The sequence below is a fragment of the Mchenga conophoros genome, linkage group LG4, assembly GCF_057382185.1.
Source record: "Mchenga conophoros isolate Kocher_MC1m ecotype Shallow Benthic linkage group LG4, M_conophoros_male_GT1.1, whole genome shotgun sequence".
NCBI classification, from domain to species: Eukaryota; Metazoa; Chordata; class Actinopteri; order Cichliformes; family Cichlidae; genus Mchenga; species Mchenga conophoros.
In genome coordinates, this window is record NC_140529.1 from 13060714 (window position 1) to 13077706 (window position 16993).

At 44.4% G+C, this 16993-nt stretch overlaps 1 protein-coding gene across 1 annotated transcript; it reads left to right on the forward strand.

Moving 5' to 3' along the window:
* The first annotated feature begins 1451 nt into the window (after positions 1–1451).
* Positions 1452–4903, forward strand: kpna2 (karyopherin alpha 2 (RAG cohort 1, importin alpha 1)). Its single transcript, XM_085270428.1, has 11 exons — positions 1452–1569; positions 1795–1918; positions 2012–2152; positions 2581–2669; positions 2782–3050; positions 3186–3274; positions 3437–3700; positions 3808–4041; positions 4138–4320; positions 4410–4559; positions 4651–4903. The coding sequence occupies exons 2-11, from the start codon at positions 1862–1864 to the stop codon at positions 4738–4740; spliced, it is 1566 nt and encodes a 521-aa protein (XP_085126554.1). The 5' UTR covers positions 1452–1569; positions 1795–1861; the 3' UTR covers positions 4741–4903.
* Positions 4904–16993: the final 12090 nt, after the last annotated feature.

A 16993-nucleotide genomic window follows, 5' to 3' on the forward strand; every position in this document is an offset into this window, starting at 1 on the left:
AGTGATTGTACAGCGTCTCTTTAATGACTTTAAAAATTGATTTTGGATTTTACTAATCCATACAAGGTCAAAAGTAAACACACATTCCCGCTATTATTTGGTTAGCAAGTTCCACTCCAGCCTGACCCTTTTGTTATCCATAAAGAAGTCCTTGGCATAGTTTTGGATATTTGACCACTCTTCTTGGCAGATGTTTATTTAAATTGGCTGATTTCCTGACTCCAGCTTTAAAGTGTATTCCACAAATTTTCAGTAGAGTTGAGGTCGGGGTTTTGAGGAGGCCGTTCCATAAGCTTAACATTGGCCTGTTCTATCTATTACAAAACCAACTGTGATGTGTGTCTGGGATCATTGTCCTGCTGGAACGCCCAGGTGTGTTTGAATTTAAGCCGGTTATTTATTTGAGCCGAAGTTGAAGAATCTGAAGGTCGTCCCCCAGAGCACGATGCTACCACCACCGTGCCTGGCAGCTGGTACAGTGTTCTTGGGTTTGAAAGCCTCACCTTTACCCCTCCAAACATCTCTTGTCACTGTGGTCAAAAACCTTAATCGCAAACAAGCAATTTTTAGCTGCGTTTGAATGTTTCCGTTTCGGAGCAGGGGCTTCTCTCTTGGTCGGCAGCCTCTCAGTCCACGGCGATATAAAACCTGTACTTATGTGCAACTGTTTAAACCCATGATCATGGATCCTGCAGTTGTTAAAGAATGCAACAAATTTGTTTAAATGTAAAATTATTCAGAGTTCTTCTGACTTTGATGAATCCAGTGTATATATCCTGTCAAATTATTCCTTTTCATGCTCGCAAAGAGAAACTACCGGTTCTAGTCGATCGTGATCACTAATGAAGCAGGCCAAATTAAAGGACGCTGTCGAACATTCAGCGCTACTTTTTAAAAGGTTTAAGAGAGTGCATGTATTCTTTTGAGCCTGTATTGATTACATATCCAACATAAATCCAAAACTTGTTCACCCAGTTCTTCTTTTTTAAAGTCATTAAAGATGTATGCTATACAATCATTGTATCCTGGAAAAAGAACATTTCAAAGAAACTATTAAAAGCCCAAATTTACCATGACATTCACGGCCATGATGTGTACATCCTCAGACCACACCTGTATTGTTAAACAATGGTTCATAATGTAACTTCCAGATTTATTGTTAATATATTTTATTACACGTACTTTTTAAATGTATTCTATTAAAGGTTAGTTAAGACATGGGAAGGTAGTTATTTTGTGGGGGTTGTTTCCCTGCAAGAGCAGCGTGATACTTGAACAAATATGCACAGATCTGGGAGCAGTGCTACCGTTCCAATATTCAACTCGAAATGTACAAAGTTGGCACAAAACCGACCCGCAGTCAGATCTGACGTGGTAGCGCCCAATACAGAGTTCTCGCGATATTTAAGTGACGACATTTCCTGTGTTCACCGTGATTTTTTTAAACGGCCCAATAAGAAGAGGCGGCAGGATGCTTCAGCTTGAACAGCCCAATCAGAAGGCTCCAAAGCAGGAATTTAAAGGTCTGTGCGGCGTTTTCGGTATGCCATAACTTCTGCTCGAGCACAGGTAAGCATGTGTTAACTCCTTAATGAGACTTTTAAAAGTGTTTTACGATTAAGTTTTGAAAAAGAAGTTGTTGTCTTTCTGCGTGTAGTTATTGCATCAACTGTATTTTCTACGTAAAACGCTTGCCCGATAGCTTAAGTCAAACAAGCAGTACCGCCATATGTCTTAATGCGCGATCACGAGGCGCTTCCGTGTGCTTAAGGACTTCTTCTAAATGTCTTTCAGGAATAAACACGACTAGAGGCTATTTTTATTTTTGCCCACCGCTGTTGACATTTCCTGTTACTTAAAAATGGCTGAGAACTCCCCCCGTCTGAACCAGTTCAAGAACAAAGGCAAAGATGTCAATGTGAGTTTCATCTGCACTATTCACAACTGCTCGCTGAACGGCAAGCTTGTGAGAATTGATTATTTTATTTATTGGTATGTGACATAAATGCAGGAGCTTCGACGCAGGAGGGTGGAGGTGAACGTGGAGCTGCGCAAGGCCAAGAAAGATGACCAGATATTCAAGAGGAGAAATGTGTCTGCGATGCCTGAGGATGCCACTTCTCCTTTACAAGAAAGAAGCCAGAACTGTCAGGTGAGCACTTGAAAGCATCATTTGCTGTTTTGCTTAAATCTGGCATTGAGTAAACAGAAAAAACGGATCTAGTCCCAACAGCTTGGTGCTAGTGCTGTGCAGTACTGCCAATTTTGATCTGATACTAGGGGCCTCTATTGCCAATATCAATAATCATTTTGTTTCAATGTCCACAAAACTAGAAATTGAGTGGGTTACATACTATCCTTTAAACTCGGTATCAATCTTATCGTGCTAGTCAATACCAATACTGCTGTTGGGATCAGTACCATTGGGATTGATCTGCCCATCTGTTAGGTTTTTGTATGGGTTGGAGTTCGTTCAGTGTGATATTCATTGTTAACCCACTGACATGTCAAAATATAGCAACACAAAATCCAGTTTTAAATTTGCATGTCCAATAAACTGCTTTCTGTTGTCCTGTGCAGGGGCTCAGGCAGTGGACTGTCGAGGAGATTGTCGCAGGAGTGAACAGTGGGAATTCTGAGTCCCAGCTCCAGGCTACACAGGCTGCACGGTAATGACTGTGCATTAAAGAAATCATCCTTTTTCTTTTTTTCTTCTTTTTCCATAAATAAAGGCTACATAACTACTGGCACAGTAACTCTTATGTACCGTTTTGAATACAGGAAGTTGCTGTCTCGTGACAAACATCCTCCCATTGACCAGCTGATCAGCGCTGGTCTCATCCCCAAGTTTGTCTCCTTCCTGGGATATGTGGACTGTCCTCCGATCCAGTTCGAAGCATCCTGGGCTCTGACTAACATCGCCTCCGGGACGTCCGAGCAGACGGCCGCTGTCGTGTCAGGCGGGGCCATTCCTGCCTTTATTAGCCTGGTCACATCCCCCCACCAGCACATCAGCGAGCAGGCGATCTGGGCCCTTGGAAATATTGCTGGTAATTAATATGAAAATATTCATGTTTGGTTTTTTGTTTGGTTTTTTTATTTATTTTTTTTTTATTTTAGTGGTGATAAAGTGAGGTTTGTTCATTTTTTATTTTTTTTAAAATATATTTTCCCCTCCTTTTTAGGTGATGGATCAGCTCTTAGAGACAAGGTCATCAAGCATGGCGCTGTGGCCCCTCTGCTCGGTCTGCTGGCTGACCTCAGTGCATTTAGTGTGAGTGTGGATTCTGTTTCTCTCCCTGTTTATATCTGGAGAAAGTTTCAAAAGTTTGACATGATCAGACTCAATCGTTTATTCTCCTCCTTGGCCAGTAGGTGGTTTCCCAACTCAAATATAACTGACCTTGTGCTCTTCTCATATTTGAAATCTTTGCAGGCTGGCTACCTGAGAAATGTGACGTGGACACTGTCAAACCTGTGCCGCAATAAGAACCCCTCCCCTCCTATGACAGCCATCCAGCAGATTTTACCCGCTCTCGTCCGTCTGCTACACCACGATGACCCGGAGGTGCTGGCTGACGCGTGTTGGGCTGTTTCATACCTGACAGATGGCCCCAACGACCGCATTGAGGTGGTCATCCAAACCGGTTTGATCCCTCGTCTGGTGAAGCTGCTTGGCTTTGAAGTCTTGCCTGTGGTTGTACGTATAAAGTCTTGCTTGAGTTTCTTTTATGTCGTAACTTCTCACCCAGTCCCCCTGATGTGCAGCGACTTGTTCTCACTGCATTTCCTCTCGCCTTTCCTCAGACTCCTGCACTCCGCACCATTGGCAACATTGTGACTGGGACAGATGAGCAGACACAGGCAGTGCTGGATGCTGGAGCCTTGGCCATGTTCCCCCCACTGCTTCGCCACAAAAAGGCCAACGTTCAGAAGGAAGCTGCCTGGACTCTGTCTAACATCACAGCAGGAAAGGACTCACAAATCCAAGAGGTCATCAACGCAGGCCTCGTTCCATACATGGTTGAGCTGCTCGCACGGGTATGCTTTTTGTGTGTGTATGTAAAGGTACATATTTTATACCCTTTATTTATTTTAAATTAAATGATCTATGTTCCTTATGAACTTTGTCTGCAGGGAGACTACAAAACTCAGAAAGAGGCTGTATGGGCAGTTACAAACTTCACCAGTGGGGGCACTGTTCAGCAGGTGGTCTACCTGGTTCAAGCCAATGTGATTGAGCCACTTCTGAATCTCCTCTCCTCCAAGGACAGCAAAACTATTCTTGTCATCTTGGATGCCATTACCAACATTTTCATGGTGAGTTGATATTTATATTTTTGCAAGATTCGATGATGGGGTTTTTTGTTCTGATGATAAATGACATCACTGGTGTGTTTTGATCTTAGGCTGGGGATAAAATCGGTGAGTCCGACAAGCTGAGTCTAATGATCGAGGAATGCGGTGGACTGGACAAGATTGAGGCGCTGCAGTCACATGAGAATGAGATGGTCTACAAAGCCTCCCTGAACTTGATTGAGAAATACTTCTCTGAGGAGGTGGGTTATAGTCCTGGAGAGTGGTTTGCAAAATGAGCATTTCTGTGCCTTTTTTAACTTTAATAAGAATAATTATTTTATTTTTTTAAAGGAGGAAGTCGTGCAGAGTGTCATCCCAGAAGCAACCAATGACGGCTATGCGTTCCAGATCAGCGAAAGCCAGAGCACTTTCAATTTCTAGATTGACTTCTAATACCTCTCCTCTCCCTACTGTACCATCATTTCTATTGTGCGTCCTTTGTTCATGTCTGTGTGATGTTTTACTATTTTTGTTTGTATGTGTTGTACATACTGTTTTAACATGGCTGATGAAACAAGTCTGTAAATAAAGTTGTCAGATCGTGTGTGTGGTTTTAGTTTATTGTATCTAAACGGAGTGCTGTAAAATGGTAAATGGCCTGTATTTGTATAGGGCTTTACTAGTCCCTAGGGACCCCAAAGCGCTTTACACATCCAGTCATCCACCCATTCACACACTGCTGTAGTCTGAATGACTACAGGGAGTGCAGAATTATTAGGCAAGTTGTATTTTTGAGGAATAATTTTATTATTGAACAACAACCATGTTCTCAATGAACCCAAAAAACTCATTAATATCAAAGCTGAATGTTTTTGGAAGTAGTTTTTAGTTTTAGCTATTTTAGGGGGATATCTCTGTGTGCAGGTGACTATTACTGTGCATAATTATTAGGCAACTTAACAAAAAACAAATATATACCCATTTCAATTATTTATTTTTACCAGTGAAACCAATATAACATCTCCACATTCACAAATATGCATTTCTGCCATACAAAAACAAATCGGCGACCAATATAGCCACCTTTCTTTGCAAGGACACTCAAAAGCCTGCCATCCATGGATTCTGTCAGTGTTTTGATCTGTTCACCATCAACATTGCGTGCAGCAGCAACCACAGCCTCCCAGACACTGTTCAGAGAGGTGTACTGTTTTCCCTCCTTGTAAATCTCACATTTGATGATGGACCACAGGTTCTCAATGGGGTTCAGATCAGGTGAACAAGGAGGCCATGTCATTAGTTTTTCTTCTTTTATACCCTTTCTTGCCAGCCACGCTGTGGAGTACTTGGACGCGTGTGATGGAGCATTGTCCTGCATGAAAATCATGTTTTTCTTGAAGGATGCAGACTTCTTCCTGTACCACTGCTTGAAGAAGGTGTCTTCCAGAAACTGGCAGTAGGACTGGGAGTTGAGCTTGACTCCATCCTCAACCCGAAAAGGCCCCACAAGCTCATCTTTGATGATACCAGCCCAAACCAGTACTCCACCTCCACCTTGCTGGCGTCTGAGTCAGACTGGAGCTCTCTGGCCTTTACCAATCCAGCCACGGGCCCATCCATCTGGCCCATCAAGACTCACTCTCATTTCATCAGTCCATAAAACCTTAGAAAAACCAGTCTTGAGATATTTCTTGGCCCAGTCTTGACGTTTCAGCTTGTGTGTCTTGTTCAGTGGTGGTCGTCTTTCAGCCTTTCTTACCTTGGCCATGTCTCTGAGTATTGCACACCTTGTGCTTTTGGGCTCTCCAGTGATGTTGCAGCTCTGAAATATGGCCAAACTGGTGGCAAGTGGCATCTTGGCAGCTGCACGCTTGACTTTTCTCAGTTCATGGGCAGTTATTTTGCGCCTTGGTTTTTCCACACGCTTCTTGCGACCCTGTTGACTATTTTGAATGAAACGCTTGATTGTTCGATGATCACGCTTCAGAAGCTTTGCAATTTTGAGACTGCTGCATCCCTCTGCAAGATATCTCACTATTTTTGACTTTTCTGAGCCTGTCAAGTCCTTCTTTTGACCCATTTTGCCAAAGGAAAGGACGTTGCCTAATAATTATGCACACCTGATATAGGGTGTTGATGTCATTGGATCACACCCCTTCTCATTACAGAGATGCACATCACCTAATATGCTTAATTGGTAGTAGGCTTTCGAGCCTATACAGCTTGGAGTAAGACAACATGCATGAAGAGGATGAAGTGGACAAAATACTCATTTGCCTAATAATTCTGCACTCCCTGTATAGTGTATTCAAAGTAATGGCTGTTAGTGAGTTTAAATGCTTTTTAAGAGTTTGTGTTAATAAACTTCCAAAGTCACAATGCATTAGTTATAAACAGGAGCCCTGGAAAAGCTATGTAGAGCTTACATAATACATATAGTATAATTTCCTAAAACAGATTCTTTTAAAAAAAAGTTCATTCCAAATTTCTGGACCTCTGCAGGTCATAGATTTCACAAAAAAAGCTTAGTGGATTTGATCTTTAAGTAGAAGCATGATGTGCTGACAGTATAACTTAACTGGTGGTTATTTGAATTGGCTTTGTATGGAGCACTAGAAGTGGGACACGCATTAGAATAAAGAATTTGGTGCTCCAATTGTGCAACAAAATATGCAGTAAAATGCCTAAAATTTTATTTAGTAAGACATTACTAAATTTATCATTTAAGTAAAGTAACACTAAATATTTCAAAATTAATCCAATAATTCTTTAAATCTGATGGATTTTGCAAAGAACCACTAACTCAAACACTGAAAACATTTTAAAACCCATCCGTTCTTTTATTTCTGACCTTTAAAATGGTGAATGCAGTCCTCATTTTCAAATCCATTTCCCCACTGTTTCCTTTTCCTGTTAGCTCATGGATCATATTAGAGGCAAACTTGTGGTGTAACGGGCCCATCTATTAAATCTGCTATGCCCTGCAAGGCCAGCTGATGTGTGTCCATAGTGGGAGGTGGTCTATTAATCAACAGATACCTTTTGGTTTTCCACAGTCAGAGTTTAAAGATGGTTGGTTGCATCTCACCTAGTCTGTGAATTTTGGTGGTTAGTTGATTTTCTGGGTCCACCTCGGAAGTTGGATTGATGGGAAAATGTCATCAACCGTCAGTGATGCAGGTGGTCGCCAGTCTTCCCCATCCATCTGAAACGTGGCTTCTCTTTTAGACTGGTTTCCACTCCATAGTTGAAATATGTCAGACATATTATTATCTGGGACTGGTAGACCAGGCAATGGTGGCTGTTTGGTGAAACTGTGGAGAAGGACTACTGGCTTCTATGTGATATTTCATCTCCAGCACGGCCGTCTGTAGTCGCCAATTTTTTTCCTGCCTAATAGGTTTTAAAACCTCTACTGAAGCAGATGTAAGAGGGTGGTGGATATTATTGTTTTTAAGACAGATAAGGGTTAATGTTTAAAACTGCCTGCGCCCACCTCAATGCACATCCCCGCAGTAACTCAACCAGTAATTTTTGTGCCGTCTGACGAATAGGTTCAGCTCTGTTGTCTAAACACCAAGAAAAATTGCCTTAAGAAATCTGAAAAAATACCTCAGGGGTTGGAACAGGTCTCTCCAGAGGTTTGGGAGGTGACAGTGGCGAAGGAGCGAGCAAAGGCTGTGCCTGGGTAGTGACAAGTGGAGGATTAATAGTGTGAGACGCAGAAGAAACAAACATATCCTAGAGTTCAGCAATCTTTTGCACAATGGCATTTGACAGAGCATGTTTTGATGTGTGCTCAGCTTCTCTTTCTGTAGATCCAGAGAGCGACTCAGCACCTGAGTCCGCTGAGTCCATGTGAGCCTGATCATTCTGTCATAGTCTACAGTACAGACTGGACTCAAGATGCAGAACCCAGAAAGATTCAGTGAAGGTGTGTTTATTTACGGTGCAGTGGGGACGGCAGAAGAAATGTTAGTTCACAGAATCATCTCCACACAAGGAGAAACCCACTCTCAGAGACCCACTCAGGATTCCCGCGGAGAGAAACGGAAGAGGTGAGGAGATGACACAAGCCAATGCATACAATACCTCAGACTATGAGCCAGTAACACTAACTAGTTCCAGTTCAACAACCATCTTAAACAGCAGGCAGCTGAGATGATTACCAACAGGTGAGTTTGTTATCTGCATCTTCAATGTGCACTTTATTTACATATACTGATAGCAGGATCGCTTAAGTACCAAGACAAGCACCAATCCATGTAGTACAATAAATAACAGCATTCTTTCAGTGCAAAACTACACAACCACAGATATCACTGCAAACCTTGAGTGGTCAGTAACTGTGCTATTAACCAGCTCATTAACGTGACAGGTAAAAAAACAGTTTTTTTCAAACCACTTCAAACGTCTCCTGGAGCTCAGTAGCAGGATATCTAAACATGCATCTGAACTACAGTTACCATTCTGTACACACCGCATTTCCACAGCATCCAGCGATACAAACCTCATTAGGGAAGTAAGATTTAACAAGTTATGTGAGAGTACGGAGGCACAATGAGACAGCAACAGCCAGAGATGCTCACATTAGCCACAACATTAAAACTGCCTGCATAATGCTGTGTACAAGCCCCACTGGGGTGTGGACACAGGCACCTTGGGATGTGAAGTCTAGCACTAGGATGTTGGCAGTGGATCCTTTGGGAGCTGATGGTTGGGGAGTGGGTCCTCAGTGGATCTGGCTCCAATGTGTTCCTTGGATTCTTAATTGTATTTTGATCTTGGAAGTCTGGCAACACCTTGGCTTGTTTGTTATGTTTCTCTGGCTGCTCATGTAGTCGGGGGCTGTCACTGTGAGGGAGTGTGCTCAGTCTGTAACAGTGTTTGGGCAGGTGGTCCACGTCAGGATTACTTCCACATAAAACCCAGACCCGTTAAATCCTAAATAAGTAAGTATAAAGGGCCACCTGGGAGGAAGTAAGTCAGACATTCTGCAGGTTGATGCTTGGACTGCACAGCAGTGATTACACCTCTTTTCTTACATGTCTTACATCTCTCAGCTTGATGAATGTTACAAGTTCAGACTTTCTAAGGACATATGTGATATTTGAATCTTGCAAAGTACCTGGCTAATGTTTTTGTTAGCAGTCTCCAACAGTGCTGACATGGAAAAAAAAAACTTTGTTTGCATTACATTCAGTTTTTACAAATATATGAAAAATAGCTTTTAGTTAAAATCGCTGCAAAGGATTTATGTGGGGCTTAGCTATGCCTAACAGTTCTCTGATTGCCGACACAGTTTACTCAACTAAAATTTTTGGGGGGTTTTTGGTAACCTTTAAGTGCTGCAATTCAACTGCCTGAAACCAGCATGTGATCAGTCGCTATACTGCATTTAAAACATCAGCCGTGCACCTGTTGAATACAGAACAGCTCATTTGTGATCTCTATGAGTAAACCCAATGAGCATGTGTCCCCACAGACCCCACAGTGTTTTTATCTTGCTTTTCCCTGACACCTAGTGGACACTGATGGGCATGTGGTGTGTGATGTATATGATTGAATAGAAAAGCCAAAATTTGTGTGGGGTGTTATAAGACATTTCACAGTGTAAAACCACTCTGACCTATGGCACACTGCATACTGTGAAAAGTGTTAATGCTGTTTATTTACTTTATATACTGAACAGTATAACTACTGTATATTTTATCATCATTAGTTGATTAGTGTGTTTATTGGACTACAATTAGGCCTCATTTATACCAAGGTAAGCACTGGAAGTATCCAACTCATTATAAATTCATAATAAATGCTAATAAAAACTGGAAAATTGCAAAAAGATTTCTTTTAGTTTCCATTTAATGGCTGATCTGTTAGAAAGTAATGTATTTATCTCACAGCTTACAGAATGAGAGTTCATAGGTTAGGAGCTTTAGTGGCCCACATGTTGTGCTCAAGCATTTGCACTAAAAAGGCGATCAGTGTGTTTGTGTGCATTACGCTTGGACACTACACTATGTGTAATCTGTCCAACAAAACCGCTGCTGAGCTCTTCACCTCCTTTTAGAGTCACAGTCGCAGGAGCAGGGAGGAAATCAAACTCCAGCATGAAAGATGTGCCGGCTTTGCAAAACTCCTTTTTTCCCTAAGAAAGACCTGCAAGAGATTTGGAGGTGAGACACTGTAGTAGAGAGGCATCCCTCCTTGTTTACAGTGACAGGACTTAGGAGACAGAGGCATTAGCTACTCTGCTTATTCACATTTCTTAAATCTGTTAGTGTGATAAAACAAAGAGTACCTTGACCATTGCTTACGCCAACCATATTTTTTCTAGCCTGCTCCTAATATGTATTAAAGTCTGGTTACCATGTAGTTAGATGGATGCTAGGAGCTATTTTCTTACTGTAGTACCAGGCAGACTGCACATTTATATTTTATTATGATTGCCTTTCGTGCTATTGCAGCTATATGATGACCCAGAGGTGTTCAGGCTCAAAGCTCATTTAAATTATCTTCAATACTGTCAGTTTCAGCCACATCACTCAGGCTGCTAGTTAGAGACAAAATCCTCTGACTTGTATACAGTGAGTTTGTTTCTACCTCATTGTTCATTTCTGGCAGCTTATGTAAGAGTTTGCTGGCCATAAGCTGAGTGATCACAACTGTCCCCAGTTACATATAACATTTAATTTAAAAGCTCCAATTGTAGTTACTAGTTAATATAAAGGGACTTAATATTAAAATCCCAAAAATCAAATGACCCCCTATGGGCAAACACTTGGCAACACTGATAAGGAAAAATTCCCTTTTAACAGGAAGAAACCGCCGGCAGAACCAGCCTCAAGGACGGGCAGCAATCTGCTGTGACCAGTTGGGAGTGAGGGGAAGGAGACAGGACAAAAGACACACTGTGGAGCCAGAGTTTCATAATAACAAGTATAAACATAAAGACATGAGTGAAGAAAAAACTCAGTGCATCATGGGAACCCCCAAAAAGCCTAGGCCCAATTGCAGGCTGACTAAGGGAGAATCCAGGGTCACCTGATCTAGACCTAATTATATGCTGGTGTGGCACTATGTTAAAGACAGAGACATGAAAATAGTAGCCCCCCATTTTATTTTATACTCAAGGACATTTTCTTTTAGTAAGGCCACTGCAATGTAAGTTTTACTGTTGTATAAGTTCCGCCAGCAGAGGGCGCTCGGTCCTGTACGGGCGCTCGGTCCTCGGTAGCTGACGCTACACTAGAAGAAGTAGTGCCAGTGGTGAAGAGGCAGCGTACGGCCTGCGCGCCAAAGAGAACTGATGGTCTTATTTTTCTGTTTTTACAGTTTTCTGTAAAAATAAATATGTTGCACGGGAGATGAGTTGGCCCATCATTTCAACAGTGTAACATATTTTGGCGAGCCAGCCAGGAGGTGGCGCTAGTGAGTCAACACCATCACCAACCACCTTCTTTCCCAAGAGACGAACCTTCAACCAAAAGAAATGGAATCTCTGCAACCTCTGCGTGACGAAGTGAGTGCAGCCTTGTGGCAGTTGGAGAGAGAGCATCTTGTGGATGTCTGCAGGCGACTGAAATGTTCCGGCCTGGACAGCGCAGAGTCTCACAGCAAGACCAAGAGGACACTCATCAGGTTGGCAGAGGGCATGTTTGATGATGTGGAGAAAAGTGAGGAAGAGGATCAAGTGAAACAGTTTTATAAAGACATTGCTGTATACATCCAGAGACTAAGCAAAGGGGAGAGTCAGTCAGAAAGGGAACCCCAAGGCATAGAGTCTATGCAAAAGAAAGATCTTGAGAACACCGCATGTGCTACTCCAGTACATATTGCAGATTACTCACCCAGAGCCCGACCAGAGGCAACGCGAACTCTTCAAGAGGTAACACTGAAGAAGGAGTTTAAAATCTGTGGGCAGGTTGGAGAGCATGGGCAGAAGGACAAGCAATCCTATCTCAGCTTGATTCGCCAGATTGAGAATGGGAGTGAAAAAGGGCACTCGGAGACTGAAATTGTGGAAGCGGTAATTAGGGCCATTAGTCCAGGAACACCCCTAAGAGACATGTTGGAGATTAAACGTGGGTTAACACTTAGCAAACTGCTCACCATATTAAAGGGACACTATAGGGTAGACAGCCCCACTGAGCTTTACCATCAGCTCCTCAATATCTCCCAAGAGCCCAAAGAAACTGCTTTAAACTTTGTATTTCGTGCCATTGAACTTAAAGAGAAGTTGTTATGGAAAGCGGCAAATGAGGAGACAGATGAACTGTATAGCAGAGCCACCATCCAGCGCAAATTCCTCCGCTCCATTGAAACTGGGCTGCTCAGTGACTCTATCAAGTATCAGCTACTGCCCCCCCTAAACGACATAACCATAACAGATGAAGAACTGATTGAGAAAGTCAATGAAGCTTCAAAGCTAGAAAATGAAAGATTTGAGAAACGGAAAAGGTCCACTGCAGCCAAGATTCCCAGGGTCCAAGAGCTCCAAACAGAATGCCAAACAGCCCTGACATCTGCTCAGAGCCCCTCCAAACCCAGAGAATCCCCCGCTACAGTGGCCATGACAACAGTGAAAAATAAAGAGACTAAGTCAGACACGCAGCAGATTATAGAAGAACTACGTAAAGAGATGAAACAAATGTTTATGGCTGTTATGGAAACCAGTCCCCGCCCCATGGCACCAAAGCAACGAGAAAAAGGCTGTAAAAAGTGCAAAGAAGAGGGGAAAGGAGAGAGCTGCCTGCACTGTTTCAAATGTGGGCGAGAGGGCCACTACTCCCGTGGATGCCGAGCACCGAGACTGCCATCGGGAAACGGGGAGGGACTACTGAGACGGGACCAACAGTAGTCCAAAGCCCACGGTCCCATAATGAACAGTCAAGCCCACCAACATCCTCCAAAGAAACTGCAACTGGTGTCCCATCAGCGATAACTGAGGTTCACTATCTACCCCCTCAACGGAAGTCACGGTTAGTAAGCCTGGTGGGAAACAGATGTACTGTGAACTGTTTTATGGACAATCACCCAGCTAAGGTGTTGTGGGATTCAGGGGCACAGTCCAGCATAGTAAATGAAAACTGGCGGCAAAACCACCTCCCTCACACAGTCGTCAGACCTGTTTCAGAACTGTTAGACAATGAGACGCTCACAGTGTTTGCTGCAAATGACACACCCATTCCCTACATTGGTTGGATAGAAGTCAGCTTCAGACTAGGCAGTGATTTGTCCCCAACCAGTGAGCTGCAAGTTCCAATATTGATATCCAGTGACCCGGCTGTGGCCAGTGATCCCATCATTGGCTACAATGTCATTGAAGCTATCGTGAACCAGGAAGAAGTAAAGACCAAAGGAGGAAGAAAACAGCTAGCACACTATGTGAGTAAAGCATTTGAAATAACTGTACGCACTGCACATAATGTTGTCAAGCTTGTGCAGAACAGCAGTGAAGGCCCAGAGACAGGTGTGGTAAGGACTGGTGTAAGAAGAGTGCCTTTGTCAGCGAACCAAGTCACTACAGTTTATGTACGGGCACACGTTAGTTCACATGCCCGGGGCCAAGACATGCTCTTTCTACCTGATGGAGCTGACCCACAACCAGAGGGCATAATATTCAGTGATGTACTGGTGAAAATCCCAGACAGAAAAGTACCATATGTGCCCATCCCTGTGACTAACACCACAGACCACACCGTTTATCTGGAGAGCCGTAAAGTGATTGGATACCTTGAACCAGTAAAGACTGTATACATAGCTGGCATCCAGACTAAAGTAAATGAGCTGACACAAGAGAACAAAAATGGTACAGAGCTAAAGTCACACAACCCGAGTAACACACAGACACGAGAGAACCAACAGAGACCAAAGTCATGGGACCCACCAGTGGATCTCCAGCATCTGGATGAAAATCAGCGAGCGGATGCGAGGAAGATGTTGCGAGAGGAATGTGAGGCGTTTGCATATGACAGTGACGATGTCGGCTGCATACCATCCCTGAGGATGCATATAAGCCTCCATGACACAAATCCTGTGAAAAAGACTTACATGTCCATCCCAAAACCCCTGCACAACGAAGTGAAAGAGTATTTGCAAGACCTGCTTAACAAAGGCTGGATCACACCATCACGGTCCCCCTACTCATCACCTGTGGTGTGTGTCCGCAAGAAAGACGGCACTCTCCGCCTTTGTTGTGACTTTAGGGAGCTCAACCGCAAGTCAGTCCCAGACCGCCATCCAATCCCAAGGATCCAAGACATGTTGGATGCTCTGGGCGGGAGCTCCTGGTTTTCTGTGTTAGACCAGGGTAAGGCGTACCACCAGGGTTTCTTGGATGAAGAAAGCCGCCCCTTAACCGCCTTCATCACACCCTGGGGGCTCTATCAGTGGGTACGCATTCCCTTTGGCCTGAGCTCCGCACCCGCTGAGTTCCAGAGAAGCATGGAGCACTGTATGGCAGGCCTCAGAGACACTATCTGCCTCCCAAACCTGGACGACAACCTGGTGCACAGCAGCAGCTTTGATGAACACTTGGAACATATCCGCCTTGTCCTCCAGCGTTACAGAGAGCATGGTGTTAAGCTGACCCCAAAGAAATGTGAACTGTTCAGGCGAAGTGTGAAGTTTCTGGGAAAGCTGGTAACAGGTGAAGGCTACACAATGGACCCGGCAGAGTTGGCCCCAGTAATGGCGTTAAAGGAAAAGACACCTGCAACCGTCGGAGAGGTACGTCAAATGCTTGGTTTCCTCTCTTATTACAGGCCTTTCATCCCCAACTTCTCCCGTATAGCCCATCCACTCTACAGCCTGCTCAGCCCTCCATCTTCTGAGAACTCTGCTCCAGTCTCAGTCGACAAGTCCAAAAAGGAAGTGAAGAAAAGTAAAGGCCACTTACCATCACGGGCGCCCATTCAGTGGACGACCTCCCACCAAGAGACATTGAACCAGCTTGTAGATGCACTTACACGACCCCCCATTCTCGGGTACCCCGACTTCACAGAGCCTTTTGTGTTACATTGTGATGCATCACAGGTTGGGTTAGGTGCTGTTTTGTATCAGCGGCAGCAAGGCAAGATGAGAGTCATAGCATATGGCTCCCGCACCCTGAGTCCAGCAGAGAAAAAGTACCACCTGCACTCTGGCAAATTAGAGTTTTTGGCTATGAAGTGGGCGATTTGGGAACGTTTCCGGGATTATCTGTACCATGCCCCATCGTTCGTGGTGTACACTGATAATAACCCACTAACATATGTGCTCACTACTGCGAAGCTTAACGCCACAGGTCACAGATGGGTCGCGGAGCTGGCCAGCTACAACTTCACCATCCGCTACCGTCCAGGCAAGACCAACGCAGATGCTGATGGGCTGTCGCGAATGCCGCTGGACATTGACAGCTACATGAAGAGCTGTACAGCTGAAGTTGGACAGGAAGCCATAAGCGCATCAATGGAGTCTGTAACGGTGGAGGAGAGAGACCCTTGCCAAGGCGTTGGAGTTATCCAGGTGAGTGCTCTGAAATTAATCAAAGATTCTGACACTACCCAGTCTTTTACACCAGACCATATATGCAGAGCCCAGGAGGCAGAGGAAGTTCTGGCAAGAGTGCTCTGGTATAAGTCGCTGGGTAGAAGACCAAGTAGAACTGAGGTGAAGTCAGAGCATCCTGCAGTAGCTGCACTACTCAAGCAGTGGTTGAAGCTTCACGTCGACCAGAATGGTGTCCTGCGTCGCCAAACATCACGGCGAGAGCAGCTACTGGTCCCTAAAGCCTATCGTTCCCTGGTTTTTAAAGAACTCCACCAAGACATGGGCCACTTAGGGGTGGAAAGGACGCTCGACCTGATTCGAGACAGGTTCTACTGGCCGCAGATGGCGAAAGAGGTTGAACACTTTGTTACAGAAGAATGTGAGTGTCTTAAGAAGAAAAAACCGAGTAAGCAGACCCGTGCACCTCTGTCCTCGATCCAGTCCACTTACCCATTCCAGCTGGTGTCCATAGACTTCCTTCACCTGGAAAAGTGTAAGCAGGGCTACGAGTATATACTTGTTATCATGGATCACTTCACGAGGTTTGCCCAAGCCTATGCAACGAAGAACAAAGCAGCTAAAACAGTCGCTGACAAGCTCTTCAATGATTTTGCACTCAAGTTTGGCTTCCCGACCAGACTACACCACGACATGGGCAAGGAGTTTGAAAACAAACTCATGGCAAGACTGAAAGAACTCTCTGGTATCCAGGGCTCCCACACGACACCCTACCACCCACAGGGTAATGGACAGGTGGAGAGATTCAACCGCACCCTGCTGTCCATGTTGCGGACCCTGGAGGACAAGGAGAAGGATGATTGGAAAGAGTCGCTAGCTAAAGTCGTCCACGCGTACAACTGTACGAAGAATGAGGCAACAGGCTACGCCCCATATTACCTCATCTTCGGACGTTCCCCACGCCTGCCCATCGACTTGCTCTTCAACCTGAAAAGGGATGAAGCTCATGTGGACTATGATGACTATGTTAGCTGCTGGAAAAAGAGAATGCAGGAGGCGTACACAGTGGCTTCTCAAACTGCTACCAAGGAAGCTGCTCGAGGCAAAGCGTACTACGACAAGAAAGTTAAAGGGAGAGATCTTCAGCCTGGGGATAGAGTGCTCCTCCGAAATCTCACTCCTCGTGGTGGTCCCGCGAAGATCC